This window comes from Ursus maritimus, unplaced genomic scaffold (assembly GCF_017311325.1).
Source record: "Ursus maritimus isolate PB19 unplaced genomic scaffold, ASM1731132v1 scaffold_2, whole genome shotgun sequence".
Taxonomy (NCBI): domain Eukaryota; kingdom Metazoa; phylum Chordata; class Mammalia; order Carnivora; family Ursidae; genus Ursus; species Ursus maritimus.
This window is the reverse complement of record NW_024424452.1, coordinates 50,624,389-50,646,489: the sequence shown is the minus strand read 5'-3', so window position 1 is coordinate 50,646,489 and position 22,101 is coordinate 50,624,389. Positions and strand designations below refer to the sequence as shown.

The 22,101-nt window shown below is 42.7% G+C and overlaps 1 protein-coding gene across 2 annotated transcripts in view; it reads left to right on the top strand.

Annotated features, from left to right (window-relative positions):
• Positions 1–17,050, top strand: part of MARK1 (microtubule affinity regulating kinase 1) — a 113,216-nt gene extending 96,166 nt beyond the window's left edge. Inside the window, exons 14-18 of one of the 2 annotated variants that reach the window (XM_040636008.1) lie at positions 2,487–2,587; positions 3,866–4,030; positions 5,078–5,329; positions 11,315–11,359; positions 14,937–17,050. In XM_040636008.1, the coding sequence (XP_040491942.1) occupies positions 2,487–2,587; positions 3,866–4,030; positions 5,078–5,329; positions 11,315–11,359; positions 14,937–15,291 (918 nt within the window). In that variant the 3' untranslated portion in view covers positions 15,292–17,050. The remainder of the gene's footprint in view (positions 1–2,486; positions 2,588–3,865; positions 4,031–5,077; positions 5,330–11,314; positions 11,360–14,936) is intronic. The other variant, XM_040636009.1, reaches the window with a different exon arrangement.
• The last annotated feature ends 5,051 nt before the right edge of the window (positions 17,051–22,101 follow it).

The following is a 22,101-nucleotide window of genomic DNA, read 5'->3' as shown; positions in this document are numbered from 1 at the left end:
AACATTAGTCTACCATATGACTTAAGGGTGATGTTGAGAGTGCGGGGGGCGTGGGGCAGTTCTGAGGTAAGTAGTTAACTAGATATCATGGTTGGCGAAATTTGTTGATGGTCGGAATCATCTGTTTTATTGTTCATCACCCACAACATTACAGACTCTAAATGATGGGAGTGTTTCTATTTGTGAGAGACCTTAGTCTTTCTGCAGTAATATGCAGGAAGAGCAAGCTTACCATTTTTCCCTTCAAGAAATTCCCATCCAGGGGCGCCTGGGTAGCACAGTGGTTAAGTGTCTGCCTTCGGCTCAGGGCGTGATCCTAGCATTATGGGATCGAGCCCCACATCAGGCTCTTCCGCTATGAGCCTGCTTCTTCCTCTCCCACTCCCCCTGCTTGTGTTCCCTCTCTTGCTGGCTGTCTCTATCTCTGTCGAGTGAATAAATAAATAAAATCTTTTAAAAAAAAAAAGAAAAGAAAGAAATTCCCATTCAAAGATTTTGCATGTAGGAGTTAATGGTAAGCTCTTGGCTAGCCTAGAAACTCGGAAGCCAAGTGATGAGTTTTAAAGATGCAGATGTGTTATGCTATTCTTTCATCAAAAAGACAATAAAACTTGTTAATTTGTTTTTCAATATTATTTATCACATATGTAAATAATACAAAATATAAAATTTTGCATCCTATAAAAAATACTATTAATCACCTTTTTTTAAAAAACAAGAAGGAGATACTTGTTCTTTCAGGGAGACGCAAAGGCTGAGAATGCTATAATTATAATATAAAACATTTTCATAAAAATTATAATGTAATTATATAAAATGCAGTCACTTTAGTACAGCCCAGAGAAGTTGTCTACACAGGGCTGGCTTCTTGGGAAATGCAGAAAAGTGTGCATATCCACTTTAGGGAAGTTGCCGTCTGAGAGTTCAGGGATCTGCAAGGGTGGTTTTAGATCTAGGCCCCAAATCCTAAGCAGACAGAGCCTCACTGAAGGTCGACTCTAAAAGTTAATTTTACAGATGCATGTCTGTCACAGGGGGTCAGTGAGACTGTGTTTCTGTAACTTTTGCATGGTCGTGTCCTCGGTTTCCCGGGGGGCAGGGGGGCTGCTCCACCTGCGTGTCACTGGCATCCAGGGGACCAAGGGGAGGGAGGTGGCGCGTGAGGACGGTGAACCCAGAGGCACGGTCTTGACGGAGAAACTGGTCACACCCGTCACACTTTGAGAAGCAAATGGCCAGAAACAGTTGACCAGGAATTTGTTCACGGTTAGGTTACTCATATAACAATTTAGCCAAAACGATGTAATTATCAAAAGGAAAGGTTCTTTAAGAACTTAACACAAGCTAGTTGCGTAATGGATCTCTCCATAATGAAAGCGACTTCTTTGCCTTCACTTAACGTGGACTGTGTCTTACCTAAAAAATGTTCTTAATAATCTTACTCTGTTCTGCTACATACTTTTATAGTTTTTAATTTTTTATGTAAATGGTGAAAAATTCCTTCCACCCAGGAACCTGTGCCATTGAAAACTTTGAAATCCGCACTTAAATAATTTTGTTGATATGAGGCTTTTTCGCCTCTCCAAACTTAGTTGAGACATATATCTATTAACTTTCTGTTATGATTAAACAAATTTTAAGCTAGTTATGTATTTTAGAGGACCGTGAAAGCCAGATTAGCCAGAAGTAGGGAATTTTTTTTCTGTTGGAGTAAGGATCAAACAGAAGAGCATGTATCCCTTTTGGAAATCATTCCTGTATAGTTTAGTACTAGTAACTGGTCAGGACTTCGGCAGGCACGACGGCAGGGGTTACAGATCAGTGGTTGTGTGCGTGATAAGGAGATGCTGTTCCTCTTTGCTTATTCTCTTTGCGCCAGAGCTGCTCAGCCTTGGCTCGCCTCCTGGCTAAGACCCGCGGTGACGGCATATTCTGGGGCACTACACGCCCTCTGTGGCTGGCCGCAGCAGGGCATGCCTCTGACCCGGGAGACTTCATCTCCTTAACGTTACCGTGGGCTCTGGGGGTTCCCTGAGCAGGGGAGGACTGGCAGCCTGCAGGCCTGAGGGGGCCACTACTGTCACCGCCACAGGTTTCCAGTCTGTGATCATATTTCTTGTGGAGTTGTCCCCTGCTCCTGGTCCCATAGAGCTGCCTGTCCCACTCCCCCGCCCTTCTCCCTAGCGCCAGCGTACAGAGGAGAGAATAAAAACCCAGCTTTCTTGTTGCTTCTGAACAAGCAAGTTGCTGCTGCTGCTGCAGGACAACAAGCTAAACCATCATGAGCTTGTCATGCTTTGCCTGTCACTCCTGCCATCTAACTGAGAGAGAGGTGTGAGATTGAGCTTGTTCCTGTAAGGTTCTGATAAAGGAAATTTGTACCGTAGATTTTTTTTTTCGAATTCCTTTGCAGCTTAAATTCATTTCTTTGACTTCCCACAACTACGGTTAGAATTTTAAGACGGATTTTTTTTTCCTTCTTAAAGAGCAATGTATATCCTGGAGGTAGCATGGCAAGAAGGAACACATATGTCTGTGAAAGGACCACAGATCGGTACGCAGCATTGCAGAATGGAAAAGACAGCAGGTAACTGTCACCGTGCCACGTGGTGCCCCCTTCGTTGTTGCCATGCGTTACTGCTCTTGCTAAAACACCTGTAGCTGATGGGTCAAGAGCAAAGGGACTATTGGAGGGTACAGTTGCAACAACCACTGTTACTAAGGCATCTCCCCTTCTGTACCAGAATGGAAGGATGGGAGCATACTTTAGGAAAACGGGAGGTAAATCTCTTAATCCGAGAATTGCTGCATAAAATCTGATAGTAAATATTTCCCTGTAACAAACAAAGCAGATTATATCTTCCTAATCTGATCTTAATTTGAGTCTTATTATATACCTGCTGCCTCCTTTTTATCTTTTGCTTTACTTTTTTATTTTTGTTAGCCTTCACTTCTTACCCTTCCCTCTCCCGTCAAGCCATTATTGTATCCAAACCATGAAGGTTTTATTTTCCTTCCTCTGAAGAAATGTGGCCATCTTAACTGATCACTGAGAACCATGGAATTCTCAACATGTTTTCTTTTAAATAACAACAAATCATATTATTTTTATTTTAAAAAATTAGCTGCTTTTCATCATGAGTTGTAAGGGCTCTTCATCCACATAGTACTAAAGGGCAGGGAGCCTGTTGTCATAAAATTCTGTTCTTAGCTCCATCCTTCATCATGTCAGTGGACTGGACAGACTGTGCTTAACATTTGTTTCCTCCCAGTTAATAGACACATACAGTAAGTGTTATTATAAGGCTACAAAGGGAAATGTGTCTTCCTCGGATATAAGATCCTTTAGGTTAGAAAAGGACTTGGGGATTGATTTCTGACTTTATTACTTTTCCTATACCAAGTCTTGTTCTGCAGCTCCTTTAACCTACGACAGTTAACCTATTGATTAATAATACGAGCTGAAAGTGTTTTGAGGATGTTTCCAGAGACAGTATTTTTTGTTGTAATTATGAATTCTTATTGTATAAGGGACAATAAACCACAGCAACACATTACATCAAACTGTGACTTTTTAGAAAGTGAAAAAGGTCTCCGATCATAAAAGTAATTTCATACCTTCTCAGGTTCACATTTTATAGAGCAAGTGTGTGCAGGATCTTTTCCATGGAAGGTGGTGGTAAATTCAGTCTGTACATTTGGTAAGAATACTGGTTTGTTAGTCACTAATAATGCCACTGATATTGATTTCTTCTACGTGTAGTCAATTGAGATTTTTAAAAATCGATTTCTTAAATTTTAGTAAACTGCAATTTCTTTTCTCTTTTACATTTCTATGGTCTTCTCAACTGTTCTCTGTCGAAAGCCTTACGGAGATGTCCGCAAGTAGCATATCTTCTGCAGGCTCTGCTGTGGCTTCCGCTGTCCCTTCAGCACGACCCCGCCACCAGAAGTCCATGTCCACTTCTGGCCATCCTATTAAAGTTACACTGCCAACCATTAAAGACGGCTCTGAAGCTTACCGGCCCGGGTAACGTGCTGGGTGCATTTCATTTAAGAACGTAGCACCATATAAAAATACATGATAAGCACCATCACATCAAGCGCTTCCTGAGAAGATTCACTGTTTGTAGCAGAGGGAAAAGTTGAATTATAACATACACATGCCACACCCTACCTGTTTTCAAAAATGTTGCATGTGATTTAAATCATTTTCTAGAGGAATTTTCTTTAAGGATTTTGTTTTAAATCCATCCATAAAGGATTGCTGTCCAATTTGTCATTCAGGTAAATTGAAATTTTTACAGTGTAAAAACAAAAATACATGAGATTGGGAGTGGAGACCTCTGGGTAACCCTGGCTGCTGCCAGTTACTTTTTTTTTTTTTTTTTTTTTTTTTTTTTTTAAATTTTTTTTTTTGTTTTTTTTTTTTTTTTTTTTTTTTTTTTTTTTAATGAAATTGGCCTTTTCGCTTCTCTATCAGGGAAACAGATGATCTCAAAGAACTCTTTTAGGTTTGAAAGGATATGCCCCTTTTCCCAGTATCTGTTAGGATTTCTCAAATTCAGGAGCACGGTTAGTTAAAGGCTTGTTACATCAGTGATGTCACAGAGCATCGTGCGTCCCCGAGGCCTGCGCTGTAAACGTGACGTGGTTCCATTCAGATGCTTTTTGACGAGTAACAGCATTCATGTTCCGCATGCCGAACGGTTTAAATTAAGAGAATAGTAAAAAATATAAGCACAGCACCTCCGGTTTGGTATTACTGATTCTGAAGACTGTTTGTATCCCTGTTTCAATAACTTCTTAATTTTTAATAACTGCATTTCTGTAGAAGGCATTTCGTTTCGAACTGAAATGTTATCCCTCTCCATACAGTGATCCCCTACATAGGGTTGGTTACCCCCATGCATCTCGAATGGGGGCAGGTAAAATAGGGCCTAGGAAAGGTAGCCCTGGCAAGTTTTTGGTAGTTTTTATTTTTTGTTTTGTGTTGGTTTGTTTGGGTAGTGTTTCGAATGAGTGGAAGCTTTCTCTGCCATTATTCTGAATCACGCGTCTGAATTTGTCCCCTCAGCGTGACGCAGAGAGTGCCTGCTGCCTCCCCGTCTGCTCACAGTATTAGCACCGCCACCCCCGACCGCACCCGCTTCCCCCGGGGGAGCTCCAGCCGCAGCACTTTCCACGGGGAGCAGCTCCGGGAGCGCCGCAGCGCCGCCTACAACGGGCCCCCTGCGTCCCCTTCCCACGAAACGGGCGCCTTTGCGCACGCCAGGAGGGGAACATCAACGGGTATAATAAGCAAAATAACATCCAAATTCGTTCGCAGGTCAGTACCAACGTCGGGCGGTTTTTATCTTTGCGGTGATTTTCCAAAATGGTTTCATGGCATTTTACAGAAGTTTGAAGAAGAAAATCAAGGAGGACATAGAGTATTTTTCCCTCAGAGAGAGAAAAATGAGCAAGATAAGAGTTGTTAAATTCTGTAAAATAGAGTGGAAAGAGGAAAACTTGACATAAAAAATGTGTGTTTTAACAAACAGATTATTCCCTACTCAAAAGCCTTGATTTAGAAAAAAAAAAAAGAAAAGAAAAGAATGAGTTTCCATATGTCCTTTAAATAATATTTTTTAGGAATACTTTTAAATTGCTCACTAATAATATATAGTTCACCCTTTTTTTTTCTTGCTCGTGACAAGCCTCTGTACTGGAGTCACATAAGTTGCTTATGTAATTTAACATCATAGAAGCTTCACATCGAAACACAGCAAACACGAAATGAATACAAGTAAACTTTTAATCACATAGAATGGTGCTCTTTCTCAAAAGTGAGCTTAAACATTGATGGGAAGTTGCTGAACCCAGTGCAGGCGGCTGTCCATTCTCAGGTCCTCCTCAAAGCCTGCAGAATCCCGTATGTGCAGAGCCCGGTGCCAGGTAGGACACCGATGAGTAAGACCGCATCTGTGTGCTCCGACTGCTGCGGTCCTGGTAGGGCGGGCGGGCCAGCCGCTGGCCGTGGTAGAACGTGGACCATGTGCTGCAGAAGCAGCGAGACAGCATGAGGGGGAGGCCAGAGGAAGGCCCGGCTGTCCGTGGGGGCGGGCAGGGAGTGCTCCTCACCTAGACTTGTTTGAGCAGGTAAGAAATTGTAGGGAGGAAATTATTACACGTGCTTTAAAAAAAAACATTAGTTAAATACTTAATTGTCCAGGTGTTTAGTGTTCCTAGGATTTCAGAGTGGATGCAGAAAAGAGAAGCAGCAGCTTTAGTCTCTTGCCTTTTCTCGGAGCTATTCATGGACCAGTTTACTCAGGAGCACACAGGCAAATTTAAAACTTTAAATACTCAAGTGCAACATCAGTTTCTAACCATATCGATGGTGGTGTTGTACCATCTGGGCAGCGACCACACAGCGTGACACCTGAAGAGAGAAAGAGCCAGAAGCTCACCACAGAGTCAGCTCGACAGTTAGCGCTGTGTGACCGTCGGCAGGGTCCTGGTTAGATCAGCAGTAGTTTCTGCTAGGTGGAATTTGGCTGACTATTCAAAGCCCTTTTGAAAAGTAGGTATTAATTAATCATAGTTAAACCAGGATTAATTTTGAAGTGAAGGAAAATGGTGTTGAGTTTTTTGGGGTTTCTTTTTGAAGATTTTATTTATTTATTTGACAGAGAGAGACAGCCAGCGAGAGAGGGAACACAAGCAGGGGGAGTGGGAGAGGAAGAAGCAGGCTCCCAGCGGAGGAGCCTGGTGTGGTGGGGCTCGATCCCAGAACGCTGGGATCACACTCTGAGCCAAAGGCAGACGCTTAATGACTGAGCCCTCTAGGCGCCCCCAGTTCTGAGTTTAAAAGCTCAATTACTAATTATACATTAAGCAGCGTGTAACATATTTCTCTTTACTTTGCAATGAAAACATAGATTCTAGAGGCAACATAGTAAAGAGCCCTGGACAGGAGGTCAGGGCAGAATGTCGGAGCAAGAAAGTGGCATGGAGAAGGTCTGTTGGGAGACTGGGATGGGGGATGGCTGTAGAGTCATGTAACAAATCTGAGGACCTGCTGCTTGCTGTGCGCATGCTGGCGCCGTCAGTCCAGCCATGAGGGACACTGAGGGAGCCCCTTTCCGAGGAGCACTTACCGTGCAGCACGGCACACCATTGAAACATTTGGTCTTCCTCCTACCTTTCAAACGAACTATTCCATCTCAGGCCATTTTAGGTTCTTTTCAGGTTCCCTTGCCTTTCCCCCTGACCTCTAAGTATCAGACTGCCCCAGGGCTCGGGCTTTGGACACGTTCTTTTCCCTGGCTATCCTCACTCTCTTGGTGATCTCATTTAGCCCGATGACCTTACATTCATTTTACGTTAACAGCTCCCAAATTTATGTCTTTAGCACAGATCTCACCCCTGAACTAGAGACTCACATAGCCAGTTGTCTACTCAACCTCTCCACATGGCTGTGTGTTAGACTCCCAGACAGACCGTGTCCAAAATCCAGCTTTCTACCCTCCTCCCACACCAGTCCTCCCTCATCGTTCACCATATTAGGTAATGGCGACACCTTCCTTCTAGTTCTCAGACCAAACGCCAGGTCTGCTGGCCTGTGGCATCGGCTCTGCCTTCCCAGCATCTCCCGGACATAGCTTCTTCTGTTTCCGAACCCACTGCTCATCTTCCACCTGCTAACAGGTCTCCTCACTTCCTCGCTTGTCCTCTTCTGTGCTCAGCAGTATCTGTCCGCGCTTGAAAGCCCTCAGCTTGCTTTTATCCTGCTCAGAGTACAATTGAAAGCCCACACATTGGCCTCCCAGGCCCAATGTGGTCTGGCCGCGCATTTCTGCTCTCACCTCATCTTTCTCTCCCCTGGCCCTCGCTGGTCACACGCCAGCCACATGGGGCAGCTGCATGTCCTCGCACACACCAGGCCCGCCGTGCAGGGTTTTGTGCTTGCTGTTCCTTGTGCCTAGAACCCCCCTTCCCCCACTCCCGCACGGCTGGCTGCCTCCTCACCTCCTTCAGGTCTTTGCTGGCGCACCCCTTCCTCCATCCCTTCTTTAAAATCACAGCCTCTTCCAGCACGCCCTGTCCCTGCTTTGTTCTTCTCCACAGCACCTAACACTACCTGAAAGACCCCCCCACCCCGCTTTACCTGTTTGCGCTCTGCTAAATCTTCCGCTGAATATTGAGTGCCTGCCATGACGCCTCACGTGACATTCACACATTTATGGAATGAACGGTTGAATAGTGTGGAAGACAAATCTTAAAAGTAAACAAATAAGGTTGTAAGAAATCCTGGTAAGTGCTGCGAGGGAAGCGGGCCCTGAAACAGAAGGGACTCTGGGGCTTAAGGCTGTTCCGAGCTGGCCTCTGAGGGGAGCCAACATGAACATTTCTAAAGTTCCACGAGGCTTTGATCACCTTCTGAACCGTGTCACTTCATAGAGAGTTTCGGGTGGCAGCTGGGAAAGAAGAGGGCAGGGTGGAGGTTGTTTGCTATCCTTTGTCAGCAGTTTGGTAGGATTTTTTTGTCTTTTAATTTTTGACATATTTTAATTCTGGGTTTGGTTAGGAAAGAGAAAAAATTCTCAGTTCTCCTCTGAGGTCACTTGTCACCACGTGAACAGCTTTGGCTTTACGAATATGTGTGCGCTCACTGCCATGCACACAGTATTCCCTCGTGTGGCCTTCTGTAGTTGGCGAGGGGGTTGTATGGGACACCACGAACGACTTAATGCAGGAAGACAAGCAAAGGGTTGGCTTCTGTACCAGGAATAATGTGCTGCGTTCTTAGCGGCCGGCAGACTGGAAGTGTGATAGATCTTCCTGTAAGTTCAGGAGGCTTGGAGAGAACCTGGAGAACTTCTCGATGTTCAGGAGCTATTCCAGCTTTATTATTTATTATTCTCACCTCAGTTCCCAGATTGTCCGTCCTTCCCACTTGTCTCTTCTTAAGCCCATCGTGGCTTTAAGTCCTGCCTTTCTCTTTCTTCCCTTTACCTTCCTCACTTCACTGTGCCTAACACCTGAAGAAATGGAACCCCCCACACTGGCACCCTGAGTGACAAGCGCGGCCCCCGGAATGCTCCAGGGCAGGAGCCCCAACACCCCATTTAGAACCAACTGAGTTGATGTGCCATTAAATGCTTGAAAAGAGGAAAAGAGAGGAGGTTATAGGGGGAAAAGTGAAGGAATTTAGATTGTTAAACTTCAAGAAGGGAAGGATAAAAATAATTTGGAGTTATTTATGTACTCAAAAACCATTATTACAAAGAAGCCAGTTAGTAAGTTCTCCTTGGCCAGTAAAAAGGCTGTATGCTGAAATGACCAGGTGAGAGAGTTGTTTTCTGGTCTTAGGAAAGAACTTTCCAGTTAGGAAAGTGATTTAAACTAGAGTTCTCTATCAAGGGAGGGCGTAGACATACTATTTCAAAAGCCTTTAAAAAAAATAAAAAAGCCTTTTAAATAGCATCGAGAACCACTTGCTTTGGATAGTTCTATAGAACTTCTGTATAAACTGGAGATGGTATCAGAACTTATGATTTTTTAACCATAGCTCTCTCTTACTAGGGAATAACCAGATTAGTTCAGTTGAGTATATATTGCTGTGTATAAGATATTTGGTCGTTTTTTGTTTTTGTTTTTCGAGTGTTAAGCGTCAGGGAGCCCTGCTACCCTGCACGTGCTGTGACAGCCAGCGGGCTTTCTGTCTCCCCAGCCGCCGCCCTCCGCGGCTGCTGGCCTATCTGAAACCATTGCCAGGGAGCAGATGTTCTTCAAGTCGGTGTTTCTGTCGGCGTCCAGAAGGCAGGAACGGGGTGGGAATGACGTGACGAGTCAGTCAGTGGCTATTTCACCAGGGAGAGCCGGAGAAGTAGGGCCTCAGGCGCGTCTCATTCCTAATGCTTAAAGTTCAGCAACTGCGGAATAGGTGTCTGCTAACAGCGACTTAGAAGGCAAAACAGAAATAGGACAGAAAAGCCCCGTGAGCCGCACGCCCCTTGTTGTTGAGCAACGGCAGCACTGCCCTTCTCTCCCGGGGATGGGCTGCCCTCCCGTCACCAGCGCAGCTGCCCGCGGCTGACGGGGTGCATTTCCGCGTCTTATTTATGTCCGCGCGCTCTGCTAAGGGTAGATTTGTGTAGATAACACAGAATCACTGCACTTCCCAAGGAAAATGTCAGTGCTTAGAAATTTAAGAAACCCCATTTGAATGTAAGAGTGCATCTTATTTGTCCTTTTTGATTCAGAGAGGAAAACGGTTTTTACGCAACGGCCTGTAGTTAAAGACCCTAAGATGCACAAGGCGTTCGTGTTTCTAACCTCCGTTCAACTTGTAGAGCTCAGTCAGCGTAGGGATGCGGGGACGAGGAAAGTGGCCCTGATTTTATTCCCATTGCATTCACTTTACATAAATAACATGTTTCTGGAGTGGTTAAAACATTAAGAAAACATTAACTTCCGGTTTGAGTGGGTTATTTTTTCCCAGCGGTATCATAGTATTTTGCTCTCATGTGCCATCTCTTAATGCATTTAAACTGGTGTATAACTTGATGCTCCTGTGTCAATATTTAATTACATTTGAAAATGACAAAGTAGTTAAAATTTTGGTAGACTTAAAAAATATTAATGACGTTCAACAGAAGGACAATTAGTAGAATTTTCCTGGTTTTATTTCACAGGTGGATATCCAGGTAAGATCAATGTTTCTGCTTAAGATTGATTTCATGTCTTTAGATTCACCTGCTTGGATAGGCTGTTGGTTTGCTGTAACGTTTTATCATGTGCATGAATCATGAGTAACATCTGAAGTTAATTGCTTATTTAAAAATCACTTATTTTTAGAAACACATATATGTTGAACTTTATTTCTAATGACAAGGTTAACTTACATATTTTCAAAATTGAGCGACTACTAGAATTACATTTAATGACAAATATAAAGTTGGATCTTGCTGCTGAAAATTATTAAATAGTTTTAACTGTAGATTGAACTTAACTCAACCAAAAGATAAATTCTGACTTTAAAATTGTGACTGGAATTGGAAGATCTGTTAAAAAAAAAAAAAAAAAAAATTCCCAAACCGTCAGCCTAGCCTCTGCTCTCTGACAATACCCAGTAGACGCTCAATAACATGACAGTTACGCTGGTTACAGTGAAAACGTGCAAAGCAGTGTCAGACCGACTAGTAACAGAAAAGTGTCGTGCTAGAAGTTTGCTTAACACGTTAACTTTAACCTCATTTTAGATCTAGGTTTTCTTGATATATTTTTCACTCTTATCATTAAATCTCAACCTTCACTTTGTTTTGAGGGATCCAAGCGAAGGCGAAGCCAGTGGCAGAGCCGACACCTCGAGGTGAGGAGTCACTATTAACCCTTCGCTGCTAGGCCCCGTGTGTGCAAACGCGCTCTCGGAGGTCTTTCAGGACCTCATGAGTCTGAGCAGAGCTAATGACTAGAGAGTATGTGTGTTTTACGTTTTTATATCGGGGTGGGTTTTCTTAATGTTGCCTAGCGTTTCATGAAGTTTAAGTTAATTAACTTGAAGTTTGGGTTTTCTAAACATTATTTTGACTTGTATGCTTTGTAGAGAAGTAGCCTTCGTGTCCTATAAAATATGTCCTCGCAGAAGAATCAACGGATTAAAATGTATTGATCCTTCTCTCCCTAAAATGATGTAACTAGAATTAGATAACACAGAACACGGAGGGGACCAAATATGTAGGAAGGTTTGATATTAGTAATATATTTCAGGTGAGTGTTCAGTTAAAGGACCACATTTTAAGACCTTGCCCTGCCTTACTTGATGGTTTTTGGCATTCGGTCGTGGTTGTGGATTCCTCCTGACAGTGCGTCTCCCACGCAAGCCCAGTCAGAGTCAGGTGGGGGAACCCACCGCCAGGGTTTGTGATGGGGGGGGTGAGGTGCTGATGCGGCTGGTCAGGGGACCACCTTAATGACACGTTAGTACTTGTGTTCGTACTAACAAACAGGAAGTTGAAGAAAGGAAGGCATTAAATTATGTGGAGAGTACGCCAGCATGAAAGGATCCCATATAAATCACAGAACCTGGACAAGCAGCTCCTCAGCAGGACAGGTGCCCCAGCTTCATTCAAGAACGGTTTTTGACCAGCTGAGCACAAGCCCCAATTTAATTTCTACCTCTTAAAATTAATTAAAATATAAAACACAAGGAGCTTCGGAAATACTTTATTAAGCATTCCTAGGTGATCTTTTTTTACAAGCTGTGCTGTATTTATTTGGTCACAATAGTTGAAATGTTTCTCTATTGAGTTAGGTGCCCGAGTCACCACGGTAGGCAGCCAGAGGGAGGGGAGGCAGGACAAATATCTGTAACTTTCCTTCTGCCTGTGGAATAAACATGAAGGACGTTTGTTTTTAGCCTCCCCCTCCCTTAGTCGTCACTTTAGAGCCTCTTGTGTGTCATCCTGCCTTTTCACTGCATTTCCCTCTGTGACCCGTAATAGTAGAGTGAGTGCCACCGGTGGCCACTGCTCACTGCAGCTTACCTGTCTGCACTCTGTCCTTTGCATGGGGCTGCGTGTCCCTTTTGTTTGGTTGTTGTTGGGTTTTGTTTTGTTTTCTTTTTTTTTTTGCTTTTTGCTTTTCAACAAACGTATTGAATGCCTACTGCCTATAACTAGCTGGTCATTCAGTTCCCACAACAGCCAGGTGAAGAGTATCCATCCTGCAACCGGAGGGACAGTAAGGAGCGGGAGGTCCTGTCATGTCAGAGGTGTGGCCGGGCACGATGGTGAAAAGCTGGGGCTTTGGAGCCAGACCCCGAGGGTTTGAGCCGTGCCCTATGACTTGCCTAGCTGCCTGACCTTAGGAAGTTGCTCTAACTCTGGAGGGAGTCATTAGGGTAAAGAAGTAAATAGGGCCTGTTAGGAACAGGCAGCTAGTAACAGCTCCTGGCAGCTAGTAAGTGCCCGATAAATGTTCGCTGTTATAATTAGTATTAGCACTTTCAGGAACTTTCTCCAGTTAATGTCACCAGTGGTGATGCCTTTGAGATACACATAGAAAAACATCTTATATGTGCCTGTTGTCTCAAGGTCACCAGGTGACCTTGTGGAATGAAAGAAACCTGATTCCTGGTCTTTGCTTTTCAGCTCATTAGCACTATGACCTCAGAAAAAGTAATGTAAGTTTCCTCGCCATCAGTTCTGCTTTTAAAATGAGGGTTCAGTCACATGTTCTCTTGGGTCCCTTTCAGCCCTGGCGTGCTGATCCCATAACCGGAGTTGTATGTGTGGTTCTGATAAATGATTCCCACGAGATCTGCTGCCCCGGGAAGCCTACGATGCAGTGGCTTAGAGTCTGTGAGCAAAAAGGAAACAATAGAGAAGACAGTGAAATAAACACTGTCCATATTTACCTAATAGTCTTTAGAAATTTATTTTCTCAACTTCTTCCTTTCCTGATTTTCTCAAACTTGCATAGTTTGCAGAGCTTTGGGCCCAGGTACCTGGGAATGAGGAGGAAAACGTATATATAAATGTATACATAAAAATTCATATATACAAATACATGTGTGAATATGTATTATATGATATAAAGTGTATATATGAATACAAAATGTTTATGTATCAGGTTATCGGCTCTTTTCAAAGTATACCATTTTTTCTTTAAATCACATATAAGTAAGCTAGATTAACAAGTTAAAATTGCAACATCTCTATTTGGAAAATTGCTCCACAAATTTAATTACAGCGTCTTCTGAATCATAAATAATCTATTTTACCTTTCTGTGATTATTTGAAATAGGTTTTCTGGTTCTATATTATTTATGGGAGACCTACAATAAGGACAATTCAGTAAGGTTGATTCACTTAACAAACGTGTCCGTCAGCTCCCGTGTTCCCAGCACAGTTCTAGAGGCCTGAGATAGACCAGTGAGCAAAACAGACAAAACTCCTTGCTCCCCTGGAGTTTACAGTCTGTGGTAGAGTCATAATAACCATAATATATAAATGAATTAAATGGTATATTGGGGAAAAAAACCCGTATATTAGAATGTAACAAGGGCCATAGAGGAAAAAACTAGAGGAGGGTCTAGAGGAAAAACTAGGGAGGGTTGGCCACGCCAGGGGAGGAGCTGGGGGCGCCCAGGGGTGGTCAGAGTAGACCGCAGGCAGAAGGTGAGCAGAGATCTGAAAGTAGGGAGTTAGCCCTGCAGCTCCCTGAGGGAAAAGCCTGAAGGCAAGAACACACCCCTTGTGTTCCAGGAACAGCGTGGACGCCAGTGTGTCTTGAGATGAGGGAGCAGGGAGGAAGGTAGTAGGAGATGAGGGGTTGGAGTAGGAGTGAGAGTGTAGGTGACATGGAGCCTCGCAGACTACGTTAAGGATGTCTTTAGCAAAGTGTTGAAACCCCGTGATGTCTACACTTCCACGTGTGGTACGACCGGATGCCTTTACCTCCTTGCAATACAACATCCTTTGTCAACATGATCCGGTGGAAATAGTCCCTCTGTAGCCATGCCTACTAACCTTGTCCCCAGTCCTTTTCCTACCCAAAAAAGGTAGAAAAAAAAAGAAATTTGTATTTTTAAAAACGTATTTGTGAGTGGAATGCTAGCGGTTTCCGTTTGTGTAAATGTGCAGAAAATGGAGACTCTGCTTTCGCAGCTTAAACAGAGAAACATGGAAGGAACGGACAAAGTGTTAAGTTCTTCACTTTCAGCTCTAAACGTGTTTCCCACAAACAAAGCCAAGGCAGATGGCGTCCCGGGGTCTGTTTTGGGGACAGCAGGATGACGCGAACGTTTGTATCTACGTGAAGGTAGTGTGTCAAGTGGGTGGTTTCGTTAGACTGAGCGATGACTGCGTAGATTTCATGCGTGCTTTGATTTCGTTGCTGAATGGAATTTTTGTTTCCATTTCTCTCCCTTTGCCCTCTCCTTGTAGAAGTACGTCAGGGGAACCAAAGGAAAGAGACAAGGAAGAGGGTAAAGATTCTAAGCCCCGTTCTTTGCGGTTCACCTGGAGTATGAAGACCACTAGCTCAATGGACCCCAGTGACATGATGAGAGAGATCCGGAAAGTGCTAGATGCAAATAACTGTGATTATGAACAAAAAGAGAGGTTTTTGCTTTTCTGTGTCCACGGAGATGCTAGACAGGACAGCCTCGTGCAGTGGGAGATGGAAGTGTGCAAGTTGCCGCGGCTGTCGCTGAACGGGGTCCGCTTCAAGCGAATATCTGGGACATCTATTGCCTTTAAGAACATTGCATCTAAAATAGCAAATGAGCTTAAGCTGTAAAGAAACTCAAATTTCAGGATCAGGGAAGATACATTCACATAGGAGGTACAGTTTTTGAATGTATTGGTAATGCCTAATGTGATTGGCCTGTGAATGTCCCCGCGTAGAATTTGCCCTTGATGCAATAAGGATATACATAGTCATGAACTGTACAATTAAAGTCCGTATGAAGTATAATAAATATCCGTAGCTTAAAAAGTAGGTTCACATGTACAGGTAAGTATATTGTGTATTTCTGTTCATTTTCTGTTCATAGAGTTGTATAATAAAACAGATGATTGCTTAAAAAAACTTGTATAGTTGTCTAGATTTCTGCACATAAGTGTATGTTTGACGTTTTCAGTTGGAGATGTTCTTCCCTGTTATTTACATTCTGGTGAGTTTTTTAAATTCTTACCTCCATCATGCAATTTTGAAAATCGTGTCCAGAATTAAAAGTGCACAGAAATAGTCTTTAATCGTAGCATGGACTTTTAAAAATTATTTTTAAATCATATTTAAATTTAAACCAGACGCTGATAAATAGATCAGCTTTATTATACACAGAATTATTCCTGCTTCTCTTTGCTCTTCTCCTTGTTCTCAGACAAGGTTTAGTTGATAAAATACAAAATGTTTACAGTGTTGGCACTTAGAGTTTTTAAAATAAACTACGTGAAAATAATAATAGCTTTGCCTTGAGCTGACTGAGAAGTACTGGGGAAAAGTTAAACCTGTATCAAATTTCTTTTAAACTTTAAAGTGTTCCCTGGCCCGCTGCTAAATGTAGCAGCAAAATTAAAAAAAATCAATACTTCATCTGGCTGTTATAAATGTAAGCTGTCACTTAGGTTTGCTGCCTTCTGAAAACCGCAATGTAATTGCGGAAATAGAATAATATTGGGACTGTCTCGTAGCACAAACTCATCTTTACAGTGTTGATCAATGCCTCAGTTGAGAAATAACGCCGCCTCAGGAACTAACTGGCATTGGGAACATGTACCGATTCCCCTCCCGTCCCCTTCATCCGCCCCGACACAGTAATCTCTGTAAGTACTGAGGAGACTTTTGAGCAAAACCTACTATTTATAACAGTGTATTATTGATTTACGCTTCCGTGGTCGTTGAGTTTGTTCCCATGTAACCTGTTCGTTTTTAATATTTTGCCAGATTTCTTGTATTTATTCCACATCGTTATGCCTATAATGTGCAGCTTCATAATTGGGCATTTGCCTCCTTTTCTTTCATAATTAGTGATATATGCGACGTAAAGCCACTAGGAAAGGTACGTTTTAATACTTGTTATTTTTTACTGAATTAGCCTTGGAGGTTGACTGTGCAATGTTATTTAATGTTGTAATTACTGTAATATCAACATATGGGCCCCATCTGCACACTCCTGAGAAATGGAAAAGTGTATTCAAATTTTATCAGTTCAAAGGATAATAAAGCTGTGATAAATACTGTAATTCTAACCTGCATCCGAAAGCTCTACGTGTAGGTGACGTGCCATTCCGCAATGGCGTCCAGACAAGGGTGAGTTTTACATTCTGTACTGTACTGTGACGTAGCTTTCTTCTGTAACGGTTCTGTTCTAAAATGAAGTGTATTTTTGCCTTAGCAAAGGATGGTGTTTGGAAAAAAAAGAAAAAAACAACTGTGTAGCCCCTTTTTAACCTAGTGTTCATTCAGAAAAATTGATGCAAATCTTTATTCACTTTCACTGGTGCACACTGAAATTTTACTTGAACAGTTCTCATAATAAAGCACTTGTCTTCTGCTCTTTATCAAAATGTGAATTACCTGTTTTCTAGCACAAAGGTATTCTATATGGGTTTATATCATGTGTTCTGAGTTTCGTTGGCAGGGGGTGAAGCTGTGTAGGTTTTCAAAATGTTCATTATGACAAGAAAATTTGACTCTTTTTATAGGAATTCCTATCATCAAAACACTTTAAAAAATAGCCATCATGCCTTTTCCAAGGTAGAAACCAATGGGGGTTTTTTTGGTTTGGTTTTGTTGGGTTTTTGTTTTTTGTTTTTTGGGGTTTTTTTACATTTTCTCACTCGGTTAGCTCATATATTTGTGGCAAGGAATTTTACTTGAATATTTTTTATGAACTAAAAATGAAATCTTGATATTCACTTCAGATTTTCCCATTTTATATGACAACATAACTTTTTTTTTTAACATTGAGAGGAATTTTACAATATTTTTGCATAAATAGATACCAGTTATATTCACTGGCTATGCGATGTCAGGGTTTCCTTGGTTTCTGTTTAAATATTATTTGAAATAACATCCCTAATATTAAATTAATTATTTCATAGAGACTGGGATACAGTAATTTGATTAATAAAAATTTGACAAATAATGAAATATACTCCAGAACCTTGAGCCAATAATGTTGTGTAAGGTAGGATTTGATTCAAAACCTGAAAGACCTTGGGGCGCCTGACTGCCTCCTTTTGTGGAGTGATTTTCACCAAGGGGGTTATTTCACAATGTGGACACCAAAAATAACGTGATGAGTGAGACACCAATTTACTGTAAGTGAGTCCATTAGAACGCATTACTCACAGTGGTCCCCGCCTTTGTTTTTAAGTCTGTTGCAGTACCCACTGTGCCCTAAGACCTATGAAAGAATTGTAAAAGGTGGTTCCTCCTTCTCCCGAGATTTTGGTCCATTTTGGAAAGACAACATGTAAGACACGCCAAACCGTAAAAGCACACCCACATGGGAACAATGAGAGCACTCGAGTAAGCACAGGCCATAGCTGCCATAGGAATTCAAGGAAAGGGAGTTTTGCATAAATAGGAGAAAGACCTTTTGAGGATTTTGAGGATGGATGTAATATAAGAGGCAGAATGGAGGGGCGCCTGCTTAACAGCAGTTAAGCGTCAGCCTTCGGCTCAGGGCGTGATCCCGGTGTTCTGGGATCGAGCCCCACATCAGGCTCCTCCGCTGGGAACCTGCTTCTTCCTCTCCCACTCCCCCTGCTTGTGTTCCCTCTCTAGCTGGCTGTCTCTATCTCTGTCGAATAAATAAATAAAATATTTAAAAAATAAAAAAGAGGCAGAATGGAAATGATCTTTTAGGAAGGAACATGTGAGAAAAGGCTTGTAGCTAGTAGCGGCTGTAAAGACATATATTGAAAATGAACCACTTGGTGGCAGGTGGGGGGAGGTGCTCCTGGTTGGCTCAGTCAGTGGGGCATGCGACTCTTGATCTCGGGGTCATAAGTTTAAGCCCTGCATTGTGGGTAGAGTTTACTTAAATAAGTAAAATAAAATTTTTTAAAAAGCCACTTATTCTAGGGAGTGGTAGGATTCACATAGGTTGACAAAAAGCAGATTATGTAAAGCACAGATCGGCAGCCTCAGCTTGGACTCGACTTATGGTTAGAGGGGAACAATCAAGAGGCTTTATAAGCCAAAGAAATACTAGTAAGTTGTGTCTAAAAGAAGAGCAGTTCATTAATTTAGCAACTTTGAGGGCTAATGTTCTGGGGAAACAGCAGTAAAAAAAAAAAAAAAGAAAAAAACCCAGAAATGTGTGGGCTGGTCGAATGCTAGAGCCAGGAAGATCTCATCAGAGATCTTTTCAGGATCAGAAAGGGTGAAAGGAGGGGCGCCTGGGTGGCACAGCGGTTAAGCGTCTGCCTTCGGCTCGGGGCGTGATCCCGGCGTTCTGGGATCGAGCCCCACGTCAGGCTCCTCTGCTATGAGCCTGCTTCTTCCTCTCCCACTCCCCCTGCTTGTGTTCCCTCTCTCGCTGGCTATCTCTATCTCTGTCTAATAAATAAATTTAAAAAAATCTTTAAAAAAAAAAAAAGAAAGGGCGAAAGGAGTGTATTTGAGAGACATTTTAACGGATGGATCAACAAGCTATCAGGAGTGGGACGTGCTCTATAAAAGGATGAGTAGGCGGCAGGGAGAGCTTCCTGGCATGTGACTCAGGTTTCAGCTCGCATCTCAAGACTTCCACTTTGATCTAACATGGATAACAAGTACCAGGGTCACCCTGCCACCTCGAACAAAAATAGACAAAATATACGAAACAAGAGACGCATGCGGTGTTTTCATTGTGGTGAAATGTTCTCAGGACGTTGGCTATCAGTCAACGAAGGACAGTGAACCCTGAGAGGAAACAAAGGAAATGAACCCTGTGGTCGACCCAGCTATTTCCCTTGAGAGAGTTTTCCGGCCGTGGCACAGGGAGGGGGAACCCAAGTAGAACCTGGTGTTCGCCCTCATCAAGGAGCCAGAGCTGAGAGACCAGGGAGATCAAGACAGCTAGAGCCTGGAAGGGAGAGAGCTTTACAAGAACCTCAAAGATCTGCAGAGATGAAGCCTGTGAGAAAACTGCACAGGCCAGCGAAAGAGCCACCCAGAAGCGCTAGAACGATCGAACCCCCTAGGAAGTCACGCCCTTTCCAGCCGGCCCTCGTGAAAGTTCATGATTCGTCGGTCAGGGGGTAGGGTACTCAGAAGTTTCGCCTCAGTAGTGGAAACCAGATCCTGCGTAACAAAACTTAATGACTCAGAAGGATAATCGGATAACTCAATTATGTCCCAGAACAAAGTTTGAGAATTTTAATAGGAATACAAAATACGGGCTCACCAACATGATAATAGTCACAATATCTAGTAGCATCCATTCAGAAGTTTTCCTGCATGTAAATATGAGGGAAAATACAACCCTTAACGAGGAGAAAAAAGCCAGTTGACACCAGGAATGGCAGAGGTGTTAGGATTAGTAGGCAAGGACATTGAAACAGTTACAATAACTCTATTTTGTATATCCAGAAAGCTGGAGAAAAGATTAAGTATGTTAAGTAGAGGTATGAGTGGTATAGCACAACTCTGACATCTTGAAATGAAAACTACAATTTCTGAGAAGAAGAACACACCAGAGGGAATCAGATGAGACACTGCAGAAGACAAGACGGACTTGAAGGCTAGTGATAGAAACTATCCAAAATTAAACAGAAAAAAACAGCTGAGAAAAGATGGGCAGTGCATCAAATGAGCTAAAGGACAATTTCAAGCAGCCCAGTGTTTGCACAGAGTGCCTGAGGAAGTTGAGGTGGGGAGAGACACTCGAAGATATAATGGCTAGAATGTTTCTAAATTTGCTAGAAACCATAAATCAGCCATGTTTAACAAATTCCCGCATCAAGAACCATGAAGAAAATGATATCCAGGCGTATTAAACTTAATTGCTTTTAAATCAATGATTAAAAAATAAAATCAGTGATAAAACAAAAATTTAAAATCAGCCCCAGAAAAAAGACCTATTATGGAAAGAGGAACAAAGAAGAGGATGACAGCCGACTTCTTGTCAGACACAATGTGAAACACAAAACCAGTACTGGAAAAAATAAAACGGGCACACAAGAATACTCAGATACAATATTTTTCAAAAACAAACATGAAATAAAGACTTTCAGACACACAGAAGCTAAAAGAAGGGCATCGCCAGCCAACCTGATACTGTAAGAAATGGTACGTGAAGTCCTTCAAGCAGATGGAAGAGTTTGCCAGATGGGAATCTGCATCAGCACAAAGGAACAAAGAGCCAAATCAACAACTATGTTTAGAGCAAAAATAGTAACAACGTTGTTACAGGATTTGTAACATGTAGAAGTAAAACTCACATGAAAATGTAGCACAAAGATCTGAAGATTTTTGCAAGGTTCTTGTACCTTCTGTATCGGGGTAAAATAGCACTTCAGCATAGCTTTTAATAAGTTAAAGATGTGTACTACAAACATTGTTCAAAAACCACTGAAAACACACAGCCGAGTTATAGCTAATGAAAAAGGAAGTAAACTAGAATTAAGAAGCAAAAGACAGAAAAACAAATGGAACAAAAGAACAGATGGGAAAATAGAAAACAAACAGCCAGTAGAAGCTTTGAACCCAACCCTATCAGTAATTACATTAAATATAAAGGGCGTCGGGGCGTCTGGGTGACGCAGTGGAACATCTGACGCCTGATTTCAGCTCAGGTCATGATCTCAGGGTTGTGTGGTTTGAGCCCCATGTTGGGTACCACACCGGAAGTGGAGTCTGCTTGGGATTCTCTCTCTCCCTCTGCCCCCCACTAAAAAAAAAAATGACAGATATATATATGGCCTAAAAGGCACAAGTAAAAGGCTGCAATTGTCAAATTTTATTTTTTTAAGATTTTATTTAGTTGAGAGAGAGAGAGTGAGAGAGCACAAGCAGGGGGAGCAGCAGAGGGAGAGGGAGAAGCAGCCCCCCCCCCCGAGCAGCCTCGATTCCAGGACCCTGAGATCCTGATCTGAGCCAAAGGCAGCCGCTGAACCGACAGAGCCACCCAGGTGCCCCTGTCAAATTTTATTTTTTAAAGAAAGCTATATGCTACCTATGAAAAACCCACTTTAATATGAAGACACAAATAAGTTAAAAGGATCAAAAGAATGGTGAGCTGCCTGGTTGAGAGGTAAAATAATGTTCGCTTTCAGGCTTAACAATCCTAAGGTCAGGGGCGCCTGGGTGGCACAGCGGTTAAGCATCTGCCTTCGGCTCAGGGCGTGATCCCGGTGCTCTGGGATCGAGCCCCACATCGGGCTCCTCCTCTGGGAGCCTGCTTCTTCCTCTCCCACTCCCCCTGCTTGTGTTCCCTCTCTCGCTGGCTGTCTCTCTCTCTGTCGAATAAATACATAAAATCTTTAAAAAAAAAAAAAAACAATCCTAAGTCATAGAATAATCATCAAGCTCAAGCACTCTATTTCACAGATCAATAGATTGCAACTCGGTACGATGGCTTAGAGGCCGGCTGAGGTGGCAGACTCGGAATGG